Source organism: Carassius gibelio, chromosome A22 (assembly GCF_023724105.1).
Source record: "Carassius gibelio isolate Cgi1373 ecotype wild population from Czech Republic chromosome A22, carGib1.2-hapl.c, whole genome shotgun sequence".
NCBI classification, from domain to species: domain Eukaryota; kingdom Metazoa; phylum Chordata; class Actinopteri; order Cypriniformes; family Cyprinidae; genus Carassius; species Carassius gibelio.
In genome coordinates, this window is record NC_068392.1 from 1,566,547 (window position 1) to 1,588,872 (window position 22,326).

Below are 22,326 nucleotides of genomic sequence, written 5' to 3' on the forward strand. Positions count from 1 at the left end.
TCATGTTTTCCTCAATATCTCACATTAGTTCGCTGTTAATGTTAAGTTATCAATGACTCCAAATTGCAAGTTAATGCTACTTGGTTTAACTAAAGTTTCTTTTATATCCTACCCGCTACACAAGGAAAAAAGTGTTGTGGAACAGTGATCATTTACAAACTATGTAACGTACCATGTTCTTACCCGGTTTTTAAATTTATTAATTTAGCAGACGCTTTTATCCAAAGTGACTTACAGATAAAGGCAGTGGAAGAAATCAAAAACAACAAAAAGAGCAATGATATATAAGTGCTTTAACAAGTCTCAGTTAGGTTAACACAGTACACGTACAGTAGCAGGGGATTTTAACTAATATAATAAATAAAAAGAAAACATATAGAATAATAGTAAAAAAAGAATAGAGAAAGCTAGTGTTAGAGGTCTTTACACACACACACACACACAATTGCATAATAAATGAAAAGAAAATAGAATACAAAAAGATTAGGAAGGTAGTTAGATATTTTTTAAACAATATAATTAGAATAGTGAGTGTTAAAGTCTCTAAAGTTAGGGTCAAATAAAGATCAAAGAGATTCAGGACTTAGCTGCTCGGATTGAGTTGGGGAGGTCATTCCACCAGGAGGAACATTTAATTTAAAAGTCCGTAAAAGTGACTTTGTGCTTCTTTGGGATGGCACAATCAAGTGACGTTCACTTGCAGAATGCAAGCTTCTAGAGGGCACATAAGTCTGAAGTAACGAATTTAGGTAAATGGGTGCAGAGCCAGTGGTAGTTTTGTAGGCAAACATCAATGCCTTGAATTTTATGCGAGCAGCTATTGGAAGCCAGTGCAAATTGATAAACAGAGGTGTGATGTGTATTCTTTTTGGCTCATTAAAAATTAATCTTGCTGCCGCGTTCTGGATTAATTGTAAATGTTTGATAGAATTGGCTGGAAGACCTGCCAAGAGGGCATTGCAATAGTCCAGCCTGGACAGAACAAGAGCTTGAACAAGGAGTTGTGCAGCATGTTCCCAAAGAAAGGGCTTGATCTTCTTGATGTTGAATAAAGCAAATCTGCAGGATCGGACAGTTTTAGCAATGTGGTCTGAGAAAGTCAGCTGGTCATCAATCATAACTCCAAGTTTTCAGGCTGTTTTTGAAGGAGTTATGGTTGATGTGCCTAACTTGATGGTGAAATTGTGATGAAACAATGGGTTTGCTGGAATCACAAGCAGTTCTGTCTTGGCAAGGTTGAGTTGAAGGTGATGGTCCATCATCCAGGAAGAAATGTCTGTTAGACAAGCTGAGATGCGAATAGCTACCGTCGGATTATCAGAATGGAATGAGAGGTAGAGGTGAGTGTCATCAGCATAGCAGTGGTATGAAAAGCCATGTTTCTGAATGACAGAACCTAATGATGCCATGTAGACAGAGAAGAGAAGTGGTCCAAGAACTGAGCCCTGGGGCACCCCAGTAGTTAGATGTTGAGACTTGGACACCTCACCTCTCCAAGATACTTTGAAGGACCTATCTGATAAGTAAGACTCAAACCATTGAAGTGTGGTTCCTGAGATGCCATTTGCCAGTAGGGTTGATAGGAGGATGTGGTGGTTAACCGTGTCAAAAGCAGCAGACAGATCAATCAGGATAAGCACTGAAGATTTGGATTCTGCTCTTGCCTTCAACAACTGAGAGCAAGGCCGTCTCAGTTGAATGTCCACTTCTGAAGCCAGATTGGTTGCTGTCAAGGAGTTGTTGTGTGTGAGAAATGTAGAGACTTAGTTGAACACAGCTCGTTCAAGTGTTTTTGCAATGAAAGGAAGAAGGGAAACTGGTCTGTAGTTCTGGTCTGTAGTTCTCTAAAAGAGATGGGTTGAGATTGGGTTTCTTAAGTAGTGGAGTTATACGTTCCTGTCTAAATGATGAGGGAAAAACACCAGTGTAGAGGGAAGTGTTGATGATGTGAGTGAGTGCAGGTACAACTGCAGGAGAAATGGCTTGAAGGAGATGAGATGGAATTGGATCAAGCGGGCAAGTAGTAGGGTGATTAGAAAGGATGAGTTTTGAGACTTCTGCCTCAGAGAGTGAAGAGAAGGATGTAAATGAGTGTAAGTTTGCTGGTGATATGTGCTTGACTGATTGTGGTGTGGAAAATTGTGCACTAATGTGTTTAATTTTATTAATGAAAAAATGTTGGAAAGTCGTCAGCTATTAGAGATGAAGCAGGAGGTGGAGGAGGAGGACAAAGAAGTGAGGACATTTTTTTTTTAAAAGCATGCGAGAGTTAATTTTGTTATGGTAGTATGTCATTTTAGCACTGGAGACATTAGCAGAGAAGGAAGAGAGGAGTAACTGATACACAATAAGGTCAGTAGTATTTTTGGACTTGCGCCACACCCTTTCAGAAGCTCTAAGCTTAGAACGGTGTTCGCGTAGAACATCAGATAACCAAGGGGCAGAAGGGGTGGTACAGGCTGGCCTGGAAGATAAGGGGCAAACAGTGTCTTAACAAGATGTAAGAGTGGAGCAGAAAGTATCAGTAGCACTGTTAGCACCCAAAGATGCAAACAGTTTAGGGGAAGGAAGTGAAGATGAAACCATTGCAGATAGCCGGGAGGGTGAAAGTGTGTGTAGGTTATGTCAAAAGTTGACATGTGGAGGGGTAAGTGATGTGTCAGGGACCATGTTGAGGTTAAGAGTGAGGAGGAAGTGATCCGACGTGTGCAGTGGAGTAACCAGAACATGATCAGTAGAGCAGTTTCATGTATAAATAAGGTCCAGTTGGTTGCCTGATTTGTGAGTAGCAGTAGTTGACACTCGGTTGATATCAAAAGAGGCAAGCAGAGTGTGTAAATCAGCATACAGAGGTTTATCTAGGGGGATGTTAAAATCTACAAGCATAACTAGGGGAGTATCATCCTCAGGAAAGGTTCAGAGCAACACATCTAATTCATCCCAAAAGTTACCCAGTGGTCCTGGGGGTCGATAGACAACTACAAAATGTATTTTAAGAGAGTAGGTAATAGAAACTGAATGAGATTCAAAGGAGCTGTTATTACCTAAAGATGGTAAATTTGTAAATTTCCAGTCATTAGAGGTGAGGCCAGTACCTCCAACTCTTCCAGTCAAACGGGGGGAGTGGGAAAATGAGAAATTATTGGAGAGTGCTGCAGGTCTAGCAGTGTCCTCTGGTTTGATCCAGGTCTCTGTTAGGGCCATGAGATTAAGCTTTGAATGACTAATAATAGAAGTAATGAAATCGGCTTTGTTTACAGCAGACTGGCAATTCCAGAGACCAATAGAAAAAGAAAGTAGTGTATTAGCAGATATAGGCAAAGTGTGCAGGTTGTTAGGATTGCGCTGTCTACATTGTGTGATGTGTGGTTTACGAGTGGTAGTGATAGTAGGGATCTGGAAACACACAGTCACATAGTTTTTAGACATGTAAAATGTTTTTAATCCTTTATTATTTTGCTCTGTGATTTTGCCTGTTTTTTTTTTTACTATTATTTTTTAACATGTATCATCATTTTAGTCTGTGCTTTTGGACATTTGCAATAGTCATTATTTTTATAAGCTGTATTGCATTTGAAACAGCTACCTTGTAGACAAGAGGGTTAACAAAGTACATATCCAAAAAACAAAATATAATAATTTTGTATACATTTTAAGTAAACCTAAACTCTGGTTAAATCTGTCTATAATTTAATCAAGTCAAGTCACCTTTATTATATAGTGCTTTAAACAAAAAATATTGTGTCAAAGCAACTGAACAACATTAATTAGAAAAACAGTGTGTCAATAATGCAAAATGACAGTTCATCATTGAATTCAGTGATGTCATCATTCAGCTAAGTTCAGTTTAAACAGGGTCTGTGCAATCATTTGCAATCAAGTCAATTATATCTCTGTAAATTAAGTGACCCCAACTAAGCAAGCCAGAGGCAACAGCGGCAAGGAACCGAAACTCCATCGGTGACAGAATGGAGAAAAAATCCTTGGGAGAAATCAGATTGTGCAGTATTAAATCTAGAGCACTATTACCAACAATTAGAACTCTATCTGCAGCCGGCACTAACTTGGGTATATTCATTATCTCTCTAAGTTATATCCGAGTTAGTGCTGGCTGCAGATAGAGTTTTAATTGTTGGTTAATTTAATATCCATGTTGATAATGAAAAAGATGCATTGGGATCAGCATTTATAGAAATTCTGAACTCTATTGGTGTTAGACATCACATTTCAGGACCTACTCTTTGCCGAAATCATACTCTAGATTTAATACTGTCACATGGAATTTGATGTTGATAGAGTTGAAATTATGCAGCCAAGCAATGATATCTCAGATCATTTAGTTTTTTGCAAACTTTTGAGCAGCTAAAATTGTAAATTCTACTTCTTGTTACAAGTATGGAAGAACCATCACTTCTACCACAAAAGACTTCTTTGTAAGTAATCTTCCTGATGTATCCAAATTCCTTAGCATATCCAAAACCTCAGAACAACTTGATGATGTAACAGAAACTATGGACTCTCTCTTTTCTAGCACTTTAAATACAGTTGCTCCTTTACGCTTAAGTAAGGTTAAGGAAAATAGTTTGACACCATGGTATAATGAGCATACTCGCACCCTAAAGAGAGCAGCCCGAAAAATGGAGCGCAGCTGGAGGAAAACAAAACTAGAGGTATTTCGTATTGCTTGGCGCAATGGTAACCTATCCTACAGAAAAGCATTAAAAACTGCTAGATGTGATGACTTTTCATCTCTTTTAGAATAAAACAAATATAAACCCAGGTATTTATTCAATACAGTGGCTAAATTAACGAAAAATAAAGCATCAACAAGTGTAGGACATTTCCCAACATCACAGCAGTAATGACTTTATGAACTACTTTACTTATAAAATTGATAATATTAGACATAAAATTGGTCACAAAACGTTGGACTTTTGGTCGTTCCTAGGATAGCAAAGTCCACTAAAGGAGGTAGAGCTTTCTCACATTTGGCTCCCAAACTCTGGAATAGCCTTCCTGATAATGTTCGGGGTTCAGACACACTCTCTCTGTTTAAATCTAGATTAAAAACACATCTCTTTCGCCAAGCATTCGAAAAATGTATCTCATAATTTGTGACTGCAGTTGTATCTGATCAAATGTACATTACTATTCTTTAGCTTGGTTTAAACTAATTAATTTTACTTGGTTCAAACAGCAGCTATGCTAATGATGTCTCTATTTGTTTCTCTGTTTCTGCTGGGATCTTCATCCCGTGGTAACTAGGATTTACACAAGCTCCAGTCTGGATCCAGAACACCTGAGAAGAGATGATGCTGACCCTCAGAGGACCTCAGATGATGCTAACCCTGAATCAACAAACAGAACTAACAAACTTTGCTATAAGTTTGTTCGTAACATATAATAATTGTTGTTAATAGTGTTCATAATCTGTTTGATTGTCGTTAATTTATTTTTCCGTACATTTCTGCATTGTACATTAACTGAGTCACCACTGATAAGCTAAATTTATTTTTAGGAAGAACATGAGCTGCTTTGCAACGATGTGTAGCATTGAAAAACACCATACAAATAAACTTGAACTGAAAATTTAATTGAATAAATCTTACATCTATTCATATTCCCTTGCATAATTTGTATATAGCACATCTGTACATACAGTGTAGTGTTTACTGTCTCTTTGTCTATTGTTTTACGTATTTATTTTTACTCACTTATTTTTTATTTTGTTATCTGTGTCTTGTCACTTGTCAACCTGTCTGTGTACTGGAAGCTTCTGTCATCAAGACAAATTCCTTGTGTGAAAGCACACTTGGCAATTAAATTTAATGTCACAGCCCATGGTCATGTGTATAAACTGCTGTACTCCTCTCTGCAGATGCATTTCTAAAATTATAGAATCCCACCCCGGAAAACTTGTTTTGCAATAAAACAAAACTAAAATAACTATAAAAAGAAGTTATATATAAGTGATTATACAAATTATGTCTGTATAGTAAAACACACAGGCATAAGCACAGTGTTTTGTTAGGTATACAGTTCTTTCTTTCATACCCTTTTATTATCTTTAAACTGTGTTTTGTCTTCTAACATGGTCAAAACCGCAGTTAATAAAACGAAACGAAACTGACAAAGCACACAATAAATAAGACAAAATGTCACTTCAGCAAGAAGAATAAAAGAAACAGTTAGAGAAGAAACCACATCTTCCCTATCTCATTTCTGTTTTAAAAGAAGGAAAATGAATGGATGCAAGATGTTTCATTTCAGTAAATTATAAATCACTTTTTGGTTAGTTCTCATCTTTCAGAATTATTCTTACGATTTTTATTTTAAGGTGTAAGGTTTAAGGAATGACTTCAGGTAAGAATAAACTTACATACACACATTTTCATGTATTAGCCATTAGCCAGAGCATTGTGTTTGCAGAGCAAATGGTTGTGGGTTCAATTCCCAGGGTTCACACAAACTGGTAAATTAAAAAAAAAAAAAAAATAGCCTGAATGCACTGTAAATCGCTTTGGATAAAGGTGTCTTAAAAATGTAATGTAAATGGTAGGCTATTTTATTTATCTTGTTTGGTGTGTTAAATATTTCACTGCACTCTTACACTTACGTTTAAAAGTGGCACTGAACACCAAAGAGATTCTAAACTTTTTTTTTTTTACTCAAATTTATGTGCACAAATTCTTGATAATTTATAATGGTTAAACCATCTGTTCTCTCTGTGTGTGTGTGTGTATGTGTGTGTTATTTATTTATATACTTATTTTTCCACCAACAAAAGCACACAGAAGTCCAGAATCTGACCGTCATAACAGTAAGTACATCAAATCACTGAGAGTAATATTATGGTGTGTCAACTTGAAACATTTGTGTGTTCCTTACATGATTGTATTGTAATATGTGTTGTATATCCAAATCATTTTCAGATACATATACTAGATATATACTGTTTTCATGTTTAATATTTCCTACGTAATTACATACATAAAGAAATACATTTTGTGTTTGAGCAGTCACCTGTTTCAGTCACTACCTAAAAGAGTATCCTGTCCGAAAGTATCATAAACATTGCAGAACACATCTGAAGTAAAAAAATTAATTTACATACACGTATCATAAAAACTAACCCCATGTGACTGATACTCTTCACATCGAGTAATTTTAGGTCAGTGTTTTGGCTGTCAGTCAATGGTGCTCTCAGCTGGCAGGGAATAGTAAGATTGAAAAATATTAATGGTGGTTTACTGGCAAACTGGCAATGTTCCTGTGCATATTGGGTACTGGTCTTCAAGTGCCTACACATTAAAGATAAAAATATATGCAGGACAATTTTTCTAAAATAAGAATTGTTCAATGTTCAATTTAGCTTTTGCTTGCGTACCTCCTGAGGGTGGTTGCGACATTGGACGATGTTGCATCAGGTCTAAGGTTTTGCCTTGAAGATGTTGCCCCCTCCATCAGCACCAAATCTTTTTTCTGCAAACAGAAAATAAAAATATGATGTTGTACTAATACGATTCTAGGCTGTTTGGAGTAGTCAAAAATAAAAACACCCCTTAGAAGTCAGGGACATATTGAAATGTGGAAGTTAGTTAATTAAAAGGTCTTCAAAGCAAAGTCTTTGCAAGGCTACAGTGGTACTAGCTGACAAGTCCTGAATATCAGTCCTTACTGTTGAAGTAATAGGTTTGGCAATTGTCACTGAACAGGTCTTAAAGATAGTACAAAAAAAGCTGTTATTAAAATGCCCAATATACAGTTCTCTAGACTAGGGTGAAGTCAGAATCTACAGACAATGGTCCCAAATCATTGTATTTTAGAAAACTGAATGGCAGACTACAGTTGTGAAGTGCCGCAAATAGACTTGAGTGTGCATACGGTCATAATTTATTAATCAAAACCCGCCAAATTAGCTAGTTATTTGATGTGCGTTACTCACCTTACTTCACTGGAGCTATAATAATCTATAATCTCTGAAATTATTTTCCTGATGCTTTACTATTGGGGGCTCTGGCAGTTAGCTATACTGTTGGCTAATCAAATCTTGTCAATCTGCAACTTCAACTGAGAGTGACCAATAGAAAAAGGCCCTTCATCCTGGTGAGTTGAGACCGCCCACTGAGAGACAGCTTCACTTACAAGTAAAACTTTTCATCTCGCAAACAAAAGATTTAGACCCCTTAAAAAAAGACGCCAGAGAAGAGAGCAAAATTTGTGGTTTCTTGAAGAAAAACAACAATTTCAAAGATTTATGTACCTCAAATATTTTTTAATCAATTTCTTTATTTTTGAGCCTTATGAATACTTTTATTTGCAATATTTTATTTTGTAATTACAAAATAATTTGTTTTACTTTTAAACACAGAATGTTTGATTGGATAATAAAGACCCAAAAATCATTCCGTAGGTTGGGTGCCTTGCTCAAGGGTCTCACCTCAGTCGTGGTATTGAAGCCACCCACAATCCCTGCCAGAATTACTTAAACATGCGGCCTTTGGGTTACAAGCCTAACTCTCTAACCATTTGGCCATGACTGATTTTAGAATGCCTAGTCATAAGTCTCCAGGTTATTTTGGTGAAAGTAACGGACTAAAAATCAGATGCAGTAATATTGTAACTAATTACTTTCAAATGGAGCCTGTCCTCCAACAAAAAACGTCCACATATGTCGTTTGTGTTAGCACCTTATTACGACCTATATTTACGTTAAGTGCATTCTAGCAGGCAAAAATTAATGACAATATCATGTTGCGTCTGTCCTCATGAAATGACGTATAACGTCATTACCAATCAAAGTGCACGTTTATTTAAATGTAATGTGTGTACTTTTTACACCGATCTCACAGTAATTCGTACATATTTTACTAGGTGGCTTTATTCGTTACAATAACCACACCTAACCCCACCCCTAAACCTAACCCTCCCAGAAATCATCCAAAAATTAGATTTATATACATATGCATTTTATGAGCATTTGAGTTCTCTGGGTTCGAACCCATGATAGTATGATTACATTTCATCATATAACGCAATACTCTACCACGAAACCTGAATTACAGCGCAAATAAAATAGTAGAAAAACTTAATATGAAAATTACCTTTTGTCAACAGAGGCGCAATTGTAGTTTATGCTCTGATGGGTCATATTTCAGGGATTTGGAAAAACAACCTATACGACGTATTGGTTGGAGGACAGGTCGATATTTATGCTTAAAAACAAGCAATACATTTGTTACAAAGTTTAATGCAGAGTTCTTATCATAGTGTGTTATTACGTGTGTGGTTCAGGTATTGCCTACATTAGGATGACAAAGATTGCGATATCCAAAATTCCTGTCTTTGTGGGGACATTGTTTGGTCCCCATGAGGTAACAAGCTTATCAATCATACAGAATAGTTTTTTTCTGTGCGGGTTAGGGTTAGGGACTAGGGTTATGTTAAAGAGAGAAAATACAATAGAAAACTGGTTGCACTTTATTTTACAGTATGTGTACTTACATTACATGTACTTATAGTGTACTTACAGTGTATTTATCTGGGAAAGTTCTGGTAATACAAGGTAACGACATTAGGTAGGGTTAGGTTTAGGGGTAGGTTCAGGGTTAGTACCTAGTTATTACATAGTTATTGTAATTACTATAATAAGTACATACAATAAAATGTACATGAGAAACAGGGCTGTAAACTAAAGTGCTACCGAAAAACCATTACATCTATGGAAGGAATCCAAAAAACATGGAAACCAGTGTGTGTGTGTCCCTTGTGCTCTTTTTCAGTGGGTGATCTGAGGATTGTTCTGCTAGGAAAAAATGGATCAGAAAACAGCCAAGTGGCAAACACTTTACTTGGTACAACATCGTTTAACAGAGAACCTGCAACTTATACACAGCAGCACAGTGTGAGAATCAGTGGAGCTGTGGAGGAGAGACACATCACAGTTATAAACACTCCTCTCCTGCTCCAGCCGAATCTCCCACACCATCGGATAATAGAGAGAGTGAGAGAGTGTGTGTTTCTGTCTGCTCCAGGACCTCATGGGTTCATACTCATACTGCAGTATAAGGACTTCAATAAAGAGGACAGACAGAAAGTGAAAACTGTGCTGAACCTCTTCAGTGAGCAGGCCATGAAACACACTATAGTGCTGACTACTGATGAAGAGACACGTGGATCAATATTTACTTCTAGGAATAATGCCATTCGTAATTTAATAAGAGAGTGTGGAGGAGGACATTTTAGGTTTAATACAATAAACTCAAGATGGTGCTCTGAGATCTTCAGAAGGATAGAGAAGCAGCTCAAGGAAGAACATGAAGAATTTCTCCTCTGTAACATTTCTGATGATGGAGGTGATGATTTTTGTCCTGTAATCGGTACAGTGCTGTTGAAACAGGAAATGATAGATAAACACTATGGATAAAGCACTACTGTGTGAAATGTAAAAAATTTAATAAAAAACAACTTCTTTTTTTAATAGAGAATTAAGACATTGACAAGGTAGCCTTTAGTTAATAAAAAATATTGTAATTTACTCATATTGTACAATATCTGTAATATCTTTTGATGTTGTTTAAGGAAGTACCAAAGCACCATTTGGTACCAAACCTGAATTAAGTCCGCTCTCTCTAAATCTTGTTTCAGTGACGACTACTGGAAAAGAAAAGCTAAACATTGTGCTGTGTGGAAATAATTCAACACTCAAAAGCTCAGTGTCTAAAATATTTAGAGGGATAATAAATGAACCAATGAATAACCTTTCACCTCAGAAAGAGATGAGCAAAGTTTGTCAAAAGAAAGATGGAATGATTCATGGACGGCAGATCAGTGTAATAAAGCTTCCGGTTCTCATTCGTCTCTCAGAAGAGGAAGTGATGCGGGAGACTCACCGCTGTGTGTCTCTCTGTCATCCTGGAGTTCATCATTTCATCCTCGTTACTCCTGTCACTCCACTTACTGATGAAGACAGAGCAGAAATGGAGAAGATCAAAAATATATTTTACTCAAAAGTGCATTCCATGGTGCTTTTCATTACTGAACTCACTGTTGACAAAAATGTAACTGATTTTGTAGCTTCCACAGAATCTCAGAAGGCTGTGAGACTCTGTGGGAGTTGGTGTGATGTGATGGGGTTAAAGGACCAGAGAAACTCAGAACAGATCTCAGACCTGTTTGACTGTATAGACTGTATGAAGACTGAACCCTATTCTCTTCGGATGTATATGAGAGCTCCAGAGAGGAGAGTCAGACATGAACTAGAGGAGAAACTGAGAGTGAGAGACAATGAAATCGACGAGTTACAGGAAAAGATCAAGACACTGGGTAAGTGGCAGTTCGTGAAAACATTGTAATAAGCTTACAGTTTGTTTACAGTATAGTACATCTTTACTGGGTCAACCACACATAAAAAAATACTCTTTTTTTTTTTTTTTACACATAACTATTTTAAAGAGAAAAAAGGAATCCAAAATATAATCTTAAACCCAGATTTTCACCCAGTGTTTTAAAGTCTGTTTAGATTTAGAAGTTGAGTAGTGTATTCCAGCCTTTAGCAACTTCCCTTGTTTTGATGTTCGGCTACCTCTACTGCCATTTTATTGAACAAGGAATCCAGGACCAGGCAGTTCTAGCAATGTGGTCTGTAAAATTCAGCTGATTATCAATTATAACTGAAAGGTTTCTGGCTGTTCATGAAGGAATTATGGTTGATGCATCTACCTGGACTGATAAATTGTGATGAAGTGCTGGGTTCGCTGAAACCACAAGCAGTTCTGTCTTAAGGTTAAGGTAAGGTTAAGCTGAAGGTGATGTTTTTTCATTCAGCAAGAAAAGTCTGTAAGACATTCTGAGTTACAAGCAGCTATCATCAGATCATCAGGATGGAATGAGAGGTAGAGTTGAGTATCATCAGCATAGCATTGATATGAAAATATCTGTTTCTGAATAAGATATCCTAGTGATGCAATGTAGACAGATAAGAGAATTGGTCCAAGAACTGAGCCCTGAAGCACCCCAGTAGCTAGATGTGTTGACTTGGACAACTCACCTCTCCAAGACACCATGAGGGTCGAACCACTGGAATGCAGCTCCTGATATGCCATTTGCAAATAGGGTTGACAGGAGGATTTGGTGGTTAACCATGCCAAAAGCAGTGGACAGTTGGTACCAATAGCTTAATAGGCAGTGTGCCAACATATAGTGCCCAACACATTGGGTGTTCAGAGTGTTCGCCAGCCTTTCCCGATCCAGTCCCCCCTCTCTCCCACTTTCCCCCACTTTTCACTTCATGTCTCATCACTGTCCTGTCATAATAAAAGCAAAAACACCCCAAAAAAGACCAGTGGACAGATCCAGCAAGAAAAGTATGAAGTATTGAAGTACCATGTGCCAGGATTCAACCCTTGGGCGACAATAGCTCCTCTTGCACTCAGCTGCAAACAGTTGAGCTGCCAATGGAGTGTGCTGGGCCCCCTACAAAGAGCATACCAGAAGTATCCCTTGGCGCTTCTCCAGGTGACCGGATGTTGATCACTGCATATGAGGGTGAGCCAGAGCTTTCTGGAGAGGAAGATTCGGCTGCGCAGCTGTCCTCCGGGACGGTAGCAATGCCTGAATCAGATCCGGAAATAACAGTTATGCTTACCCAGGTCACTGTGAGGGTAGGGCTCGAGTGGAGACCTTCACCTCAAGGTTGGACGATTGGTTATTTACGGGGTTCACACTTGTTTTCAGTGCCCCACACTAGTGCCATTCCTCCCAGAGGTGCATGAGGGACTTAACAGGTTGTGGATGGCACCTTTTTATCCCAGAAACCGACCTGCTAACTCCTATATATACGGGGTCTATGGGGGTCCCCCCTGTGGAGCAGTCATTTGTGATGCAGCTGTGTCCTAATACCACTTCCACCTGGCAGGGCGACCATACCTCACCTTCTTGGTCAGTAGGTACTCTCAAGGTCCCTGTGTCCCGGACCGGCTACGTGCCCAAAGGTTCCCACTACTCCCTTCAGGGATCAGGTGGTGGGCCTGCAAGTGCTGCCCGGGAGGAAGCAGACCCAGCCCTAGCCCTTCTCCTCGCCTGCGGATTTCCCTTGCACTCACACAAAACGGGGGTGTGCACTCAGATATATGCTGCCCTCGCCCAGAGAGAGTGCGCGCACTTAAAACGTGTCTCTCCTGTCTTCTGTGCATGCTCAGATCTCTCTGTGCTCATGCGCCATATATATTAATTATTTTCGCACCTGAATTAAAAGTTGTCATAGGTTTTATGCACTTTTTTGAAAAGTAGTCTCAAAACAGATTTGTGCAGTGCCTTTCCTTGATTTTTTTTTATTGTTGTATTTTTGTTTTTACATAAACTGGTTATTGTAGTTACTTTGTTTTACTACATCTCTTTTTTGTTTATATTTAGGTTTTCCTTGGGAAGCATTTCCATGCCTCGCGCATCTGGTTTTGTGCGAGAGCAAAGAAAATCTGTGCTTGAGTGAAGAGATTTGCGCTCGCGCATTGTATTAATGTGTTTTTGCACCACAATAATGTGCTGTCGACATTTATCAGTAAAATAACACCATAAGAAATACTTTATCACAGCATGTGAGTACCGCATTGAGATGTCTTAGGCTTAAATTTATTTTAGTGTTTAAACTGACAAGACTCAAAACAAGTGAGAATGAAAAACTTTCTTGAGGAAGCAGCACTGGCCTGATCATTAAGATAGTTTTTGGGGGGTAAGGTGACAGATGGGGGCTGAAACCCACCTAAAAAGGGTTTAGAACTGCCCCTGGTATAGTGTGCGTAATTATACTGAAACATAAATATATAACCAGTTTACCTGATTCAATGTGATGGCTGAGCATGTTTCTGAAATAACAACAATCCATGGTTGGATTACCGACATGGCTAACCGTAAATCATCTTACACTGTCAATAAGCATTATTTATACTCGAGCCAACTCTGTTCTGTCGAATAGCAGCGGGAGTCAGATTGCCCCCTTCTGGATGGCTAAAAATGGTGTAACTTATATATTTATGAATCCTCAAGGGAATTTCTGAATTAACTGATGCACCCCCCACCCCAAGGTTGAAAACCCTTGCTCTAAGCAGAGAATGGCCCACTGCATAGTCGATGCAATCACCCTGGCTCATGAGGCATGAGGTGTGCCCTGCCTGTTCAGGTTGTGGGCTCACTCTACTAGAATTTATGCATCCTCTTGGGCACTGGCTCTTGGTGCCTCGCTTGCAGATGTTTGTAGAGCTGTGGGCTGGGCGACCCCCAACAAGTTTGCTAGATTCTATAGCCTTTGTGTGGAGTTGGTATCCTCCTGTGTTCTTGCCTCAAATGGGTAGAAGCACTGAGGGGCCCTGGCTTCAGGTAGGCTTGCTAAAACCGCTCTATAGAATCCATATCAAAGACCCTATTGAGTAGAGGGCTGGGTTCCATAGTATAGACTCGGAGCCTGTGTTTCCCCAGCAGACTTCCTGCTAGTTTCCAAGAGGGTTACAATCACCTCTAATCTTCCATATGCTCCTTGATGGTTGTTCACATGTGTAAGTGCTTCCAAAACCTCCTTCGGGAAGGATGAGCTTCTGCAATGTTCTTGTTCCTAGTGGAATGACTGGTCTTTTTGTGGTAAGCCCACTGCACTACATTTTCAAAATTCACAGATTCAAAATTGGTCAACAGACAAATCAAAGAAATGTTACTAATTGCGTTCTGTGCTAACACTCACAGTAGCATACAAAAGTTTGGACATACTGCATGGCCAGCTTGTAAACACTTTTTGTAGCCAGACAAGTGTATTTCAGACATGATGTGAATGCAGTATTATTTAAACAAGTTTATTCCTTTGCCAAGATCCAGATGGTGTGAAGCTGAATCTGCTTGTGTGTGGGAGTAACAGAGAATTAAAATCCTTCATATCAAACCTGATCCTGAAGCAGAGCGAGAGAAGATCAGAGCTGATCTCAGAGTGTGTGAGAAGAGACGTGGAGCTTGATGGACGTCTGATAAGTCTGGTGGAGCTTCCAGTTCTGTTTAACACTGAGCTCTCAGAGGAGGAAGTGATGCGTCAGACTCACCGCTGTGTGTCTCTCTGTCATCCTGGAGTTCATGTGTTCATCCTCATCATTCCTGATGCTCCACTTAATAATGAAGACAGAGCAGAAATAGAGGAGATCCAGAAGATCTTCAGCTCAAGAGTCAACAAACACATCATGATCCTCATAAAGCAGAATTCAGAGCATCAGACAGAAGAACTCAATGAAGAAACACAGTCTGTCATTGAGAGATTTGGAGGACGACACAATTTCATCGGCCTGAACACACAAGTGTCTGAGTTGATGGAGAAACTGGAGCAGATGGTTGAGGAAAATAGTGGTGTTCGTTTCTCCACAGAGACATTGATGGAGACACAGATGGATAAACTGCAGAAATTAGAAGAAATGAAGAAGAGAGTCCATTCATTAGAGACGTGGTTTCAGTCACAAGGTAATGATCAGAAAACATGCATTGATTAATCACTTTTCATGATTGCTGAAGTCTACACAGACTTGTAAAACAATACATTTATATTCTGAGTTCAAAAGAAATAATATAATCAGCACATGATGCTTCAGAATAAAATATATAAAATATTCTCTGACGATCTGGATAATTTAAAATATTCACTTAAATATGTACACTTTTATTTGATCTATCTTTAGATTCAAGTGAAAGAGAAGATGATCTGAGGATTGTGCTGCTTGGGAAAACTGGAGTTGGGAAAAGTTCAACAGGAAACACAATTTTAGGAAGAAACACATTTATTTCAGATATTTCTCAAACATCTGTTACTAAAGAGTGTCAGAGAGAAACAGCTGAAATCAACGGTAGACACATCACTGTGATCGACACTCCAAAACTATTTGATACTGAACTCAGTAATGAAGGAATCCAGAGAGAAATCAGAAACTGCATCTCCATGATCCTGCCTGGACCACATGTGTTTCTCTTACTGATTCCACTTGGACGATTCACTCAAGAAGAGGAAAAATCATTTAAAATCATCCAAGAGATGTTTGGTGAAAACTCTTTAAAGTACACCATGGTGCTCTTCACCAGAGGAGATTTTCTGAAGAACAAAATCATTGAACAGTTTTTGGGAGAACCTGGATCTGCTTTAAATGAACTGATTGAAGCGTGTGGAAACAGATTCCATGTGTTCAATAATGAGAATAGAGACCGAACACAGGTGACTGATCTACTGCAGAAGATAGACAACATGGTGAAAGAAAACGGAGAGAGTTACTACTCATGTAAGATGTTCAGAGAGATGGAGAGAGAAATACAAGAACAACAGAAGAACATACTGATGAAGAAAGTGGAGCAAGTGAACAGAGAAAAAGAAGAACTGATGATGAAACATGAAGAAGAGATAAAGAGAATGAGGATGAAGATGGAGGAAGAACAACAGAATCATGAGAAAGGGAGAAAGAGAAGAGAAGAATTTATTGAGAGAGAAGAACGTTATAGAAGAGTAATTAAAGATGTTGAGGATCAAGAGAGAAAGATACGAGAGGAGCTAAAGAGAGACCGAGAGGAATTGGAGAAAGAAAAACAACAGGAAAGACTAAGAAGAGAAGAAGAGGATGAGAAATGGAGAAAAAGAGAACAGGCAATGTGGGATTATAATCAGAGACTTAAAGAAGAAATAGAAAGAATGAACATGAAGATGGAGGAAGAAAGGCAGAATCACGATAAAGACAGAAAGAGAAGAGAAGAAGAGGAACAGAGAAGGAGAAAGAAAGAACAGGAAACATGGGATGAATATTACCAGAATCTTCAACAAGAGATAAAGAGAATGAACATGAAAATGGAGGAAGAAAGAGATAATCATGATCAAGAAAGAAAGAGAACAGGATTTTAGGGAGAATACCGTAATTCCTCAAATAAAAACCGGTAGTCAAATAAACTCCGGGCCTCTTATGGTGGCCGGGGGCGTGGTCAACATGGACAAATAAAGGCCAGTCTTAAATGAAGGTCTGGGGAAAATTTGTGCAGCAGAGCCAGATAATGAAAGTACACGCCCACTGCCAGAGCGTTTCTTGTTCTCGAGTCAAAAACCGGTTGCATCGGTTTTCAGATCACCAGTACACTGAACCGAGAACCGTTTCTGTCGGACGCGAGGAGAACCGAGGAGCTGATGATACTGCACACGCGTGATTCTCTGTGAAGCAGACTGACACACAGAGCATCTGAACCGAACTGATTCTTTTGGTGATTGATTCTGAACTGATTTCCACCGTTTCCACCGAAATCACCCAGAAGATTTGTACCAGGAACTTTTTTTCCCAGGAACATTTTTCCCCCCAGACCTGTAGCTTTCTGCGTTTCCACCGCGGTCTAAAGTACCAGGAAGATTAGGCAAATAGACTGGTGATGTAGGTCTGCGTGTGTTTCTCAATACAAAGTACGCTGATTTTGGACCTGCATCCTCTGTAGTTCAGACTTTGTGCATTGGAATTGGGAGTGTGATTTCCGCGACGACGCAAATCCAGTAAATCTGCAAACAGCAGCGTACTTGATAACTTCAGTCAGCTCACTTTGGCTACTGCATTTTTCCTCTCTGTATATTTACAATAAAATGAAATAGGATATCAAATACCACTGCCTCCTTTCGTTTTCATTTAAAAATAATAACAGCTGCAGAAATGTACTTAGTTCAGGGATATGTGTATATATACAGTCATTACAATGAAACGAAATATTATATATTTTTTATTTTTATTTTAACATATAGATAAATTGAATATAGCCCAAAGATAACCTGTTAGATTTACCCAAAACAAATTATGTTATGTTTTACCACTAAAGAGACATCAGAGCCAGTGGCACACATCAGAAGGTCTAGCCGAGGTGAGGCAGCTCTCGGCGGATACATGAGGACTGAGCTCCTGCTGATCGCTTGGAGCTAGCCGCCTCGAGACCGGCAATTTGGGTTTTTTTTTTAAATAGGCGCTGTGTTTAGAAATAAACAACAAATTTGAGTTTTAAATAACTACATTCTCGCCTGAAATACTTATAAAATGATATTTCATGACACAATAACAGTAATATTTTGAAAATGATCAGAATAAATGGTGGTTGCACTCAACCAATGCTGCGTGAACTCAACCAATCAGGATGTTTAGCGTCCAAGTCCCGCCCCCGAAAGTTCCGGAACTTACATACAAATGTAGATGTGTGTGAAAGTTGTGTTTGTTATTACAGCAACAGGTTCTATCTATCAATCTATCTATCTCAGAGCAAATAAAGCAGACCAGTACAGAGTGGGAAAGCTTAATTACAAAATAAATAAATTGCCTTCATATTTTTCACACTCCAAATCTGTTTTCTCATTCTGTAAAAAATAGATCTAAGATCTAAAAGGACACTGACAATGTGATGCAAGACAAAATTCCAGCTTTTAAATGATGTCAATTTTATTATATTCAAACAATAAAATGCAGTTTTAGCACTGTTTTATGTAGCATTATGGATTGCTGTAGTGACTCAGTTCAAATGGCACTTGAAGTGATCATCTCTTCCTTTTTACTACTAGTTACAGCACTAAATAAGCTTGAATCACCATCAGAAGGTATGTTGAAAAAATACAGTACAATTTATCGAAATCTGTATCTGTCAGACTCTGTCCCATGTTTTGTGTGTTTATTGATCTCTTTCTAGGTGTTTCCAATTTTTATCAATATGATTCCAGTTGTTTTCTATGTTTAATTGATCCCAGGTGTGTCTAGTGTGTTATCGCATTTGTCTGTGTATAATTAGTGTTTCCTGTTTTGAGTTCGCTGTCGGCTGTTAAATGTCTTTTTGAGATTCCCCGTTATGATTATATTAAAATTCCATGTTGAAGAAATCTCCAGCGTCTCCTGCATCCCCTCAGCCCCGTTTAGCATGACAGAAAACCCAACTGAAACAGTAAGTGGAACAGCTTTTATTCTGGGTTTTTGTTTTGTTTGAAAAGTCTTTAGCTTTCCTCTTTGTGTCCCATGTCTCATGGATGAATGATTGTCGAGCCACGACCCTATCAGTTATGCAAGGGCGTTTGTGCCTCTTGCCTTGCCAGCTCCCTTGAGGGGGAACCCTGGTGAAGCTGTTCTGGATCGGACTTACCATCGCCCCGTGGAGCTCCAAGACACCACCAACCTCGGATGGAAGAAGGCATTCATCCGGTGTCTGGAGAGTCTCCGATCCGGGACCCATTCGCCGGCTGTCCTCAAGTCAAGTAGTAAGGCTCCAGCCGTAGAGGCCGAGGTGGGGGCTGGGGCTTCCATGGCCTCCTGAGTCCTCAGATGTGCCATAGCCTCCCGAGTCCCCTGATCCACCATGGCATCCTGAACGAGTTTTGCTCTGGACCTCCAGAGAACCCACCCCCCTCCCCTTTGGATGCTATGTGGCGTGAGGTCACACCTTGCAGATGGGGGGATTATGTCAGACTCTGTCCCATATTTTTTGTGTTTATTGATTTCTTTCCAGGTGTTCCCCATTTGTATTAATTTGATTCCAGGTGTTTTTTTTATGTTTTATCGATCCCAGGTGTGTCGGCTGTTAAACATCTTCTTAAATGTCTTCTTGAGAGCCTGTATTTCCCCATCATGATTATATTTAAATTCCATGTTGAAGAAATCTCCTGCATCTCCTCGTCCCCATGTAGTGTGACAGTATCATGTCTCAGCCCAGTTCCTATTCCTCAATTCTTTACACTCCTTTTTAATATTAACACATATAACCAATGGCTATTTTTTCTACCCACTTTTAATTAAAGTAGAAGGATAAAAATAAAACAGCATTAAAATAAAACATTAAATTTAGATTTATCTGTAAAGCACATTTCAGAATAAATATATAATTCTGAAGCAACATTTTGAAATTAGTCATATAGAATTATAATGCAGTTAACAGAACTGGAACTACTTCAGCCATACAGTACACTACTTTTAATTTTAGAATCAACTGTATTTATTTGTTTTAAATAAAATGAAGGTAGACACTGATTTTCACCCTCAATCTCCAAAAATGACAAAAAGCCTCTAAAAGTACAAACCAGATTCCAAAACAAATTGTGAATAAAAACAGAATGCAATGATGTGGAAGTTTCAGATTTCAATATTTAGTCAGAATACAACATAGATGCCATATCATATGTTTAAACTGAGAAAATGTATAATTTTAAGGGAAACATAAGTGATTTTAAATTTCAAGGCATCAACACATCTCAAAAAAGTTTGGGACAAAGCCATGTTTACCACTGTGTGGCATCCCCTCTTCTTTTATAACAGTCTGCAAACATCTGGGGACTGAGGAGATAAGTTGCTCAAGTTTGGGAATAGGAATGTTGTCCCATTCTTGTCTAATACAGGCTTCTAGTTGCTCAACTGTCTTAGGTCTTCTTTGTCGCATCTTCCTCTTTATGATGCACCAAATATTTTTATGGGTGAAAGATCTGAACTGCAGGCTGCTCATTTCAGTACCCGGATCCTTCTTCTACACAGCCATGATGTTGTAATTGATGCAGTATGTGGTCTGGCATTGTCTTGTTGGAAAATGCAAGGTCTTCCCTGCTTCTCTTTCTCCACATCATCCTTATGACTGTGCCATAGATCTAGTGCCAGGTACTTCTCTGCCTTGGGGCAGGTTATATTAACTTTATGTTCCTGAGAGGGAGGCCATGGAGAAATATATTTCTGACTCTGTCAGCCGGGCTCATTTGTCCCTCTTCTTCTCCAGCAGGGGCAAGGTTTTTTTTTTTTATCGCGAAGAAAGATGCGAACTTGCATTGATTACTGGGGCTTGAATAACATCACAGTAAAGAATACTTATTCTTTGCTGTTGATGTCTTCAGCTTTCGAGCGGATTCAGGGGACATCCGTTGTCACGCTGTCTGGTCTCTGTTTCCCTGGGTGTCCACTAGTGGTCTCACTTCCCCATAGGCACCTCACCGTAGGCACTACAATTCCCACTAGCCTTGTCCCTTCATCACAGTAATTGCACTCATGTCAATTGCACTCAGGTGTCTCTACTTTTAGTCATTATCCTCCCTATATTAACCAGTCATTTTCTGTTTGTCAGCATGGAGTCCTTACTTTCCGTTACCTGGTTTCCTAGTGTTCCTAGTTTTCGAGTTCCTGATCCTGTTTGTTTGTTTGTTTTCTGTTTGGTTACGACCCCGGCTTGTTTTGACTCTGATTTTGGATTGCCCAATAAATCTCACACTGCGATTGGATCTCCTGTCTCCTGTGTACCCGAACGTGACAGAAGGACTCCATCTGTCAAGATCCAGCGGTGTGGTATTTCGTATACGTTCCCCAGCCACCATAGAGGAGCGGATGGGGAGACTTTCTAACCTAACCACCTTCCGTCAAAAGGGGAGTGAGGTGGGGGGCTTAGCGCAAATGTTCTGGACAATGGCAGTGGGGATGGGGTATAACGATGAGGCCCTGAAGGACCTTTTCAACAACTGCCTAGATGACCATTTGCCTGCGTGGGAGATGAAGGGGCTGAAGATACTGGACTTTGTTACCGATCTCATTGATCTCGGTGGGATGACTCAGCCACACCTGTCTCTCTCGGTAGGATGGCCGACTCTAAACCGACTCTAAACTAGCCCAGCGCCACCGCGCAAGTTGGCTGCCAGCCCAGCGCCATAGCACAAGGTGTCTGCCAGCCCAGTGCCACAGCAAAAGGTGGTCGCCAGCCCAGCGCCATGGCCCAAGATGGCCACCAGCCCAGCGCCACTGCTCAAGATGGCCGCCGGCCCAGCGCCACAGCACAAGGTGGCCGCCGGCCCAGCACCACTGCCCAAGGTAGTCGCCAGCCCAGCGCCACTGCCCAAGATGGCCACCGGTCCAGCGCAACTGCCCAAGATGGCCGCCACAGTTGACCCTCCAGGGTCGAGTCAGGTTCCCGTTGACCCTCCAGGGTCGAGTCGGGTTCCCGTTGACCCTCCAGGGTCGAGTCAGGTTCCAGTTGACCCTCCAGAGTCAGGTCAAGTCACCATTGACACTCCAGAGTCAGGTCAAGTCACCGTTGACACTCCAGAGTCAGGTCAAGTCACAGTTGACACTCCAGAGTCAGTTCAAGTCACCGTTCACACTCCAGAGTCAGTTCAAGTCACCGTTCACACTCCAGAGTCAGGTCAAGTCACCGTTGACACTCATGAGTTAAGCACTACCACAGTTAGACCTCAGGAGTCAAGTCAAGTCACTGATGATCTTCAAGGACAGAGTCAAGTCACCGGTGTTCTTCATGGTAAGATTCAAGTCACCATTGATCTGCATGTGCAAAGGCAAG

The 22,326-nt window shown here is 39.7% G+C and overlaps 1 protein-coding gene across 1 annotated transcript; it reads left to right on the forward strand.

Moving 5' to 3' along the window:
• Positions 1-10,736: 10,736 nt before the first annotated feature.
• LOC127943113 (GTPase IMAP family member 8-like) lies at positions 10,737-17,580 on the forward strand. The gene is made up of 3 exons (XM_052539306.1): positions 10,737-11,325; positions 14,857-15,489; positions 15,705-17,580. The coding sequence occupies exons 1-3, from the start codon at positions 10,752-10,754 to the stop codon at positions 16,904-16,906; spliced, it is 2,409 nt and encodes an 802-aa protein (XP_052395266.1). The 5' UTR covers positions 10,737-10,751; the 3' UTR covers positions 16,907-17,580.
• The last annotated feature ends 4,746 nt before the right edge of the window (positions 17,581-22,326 follow it).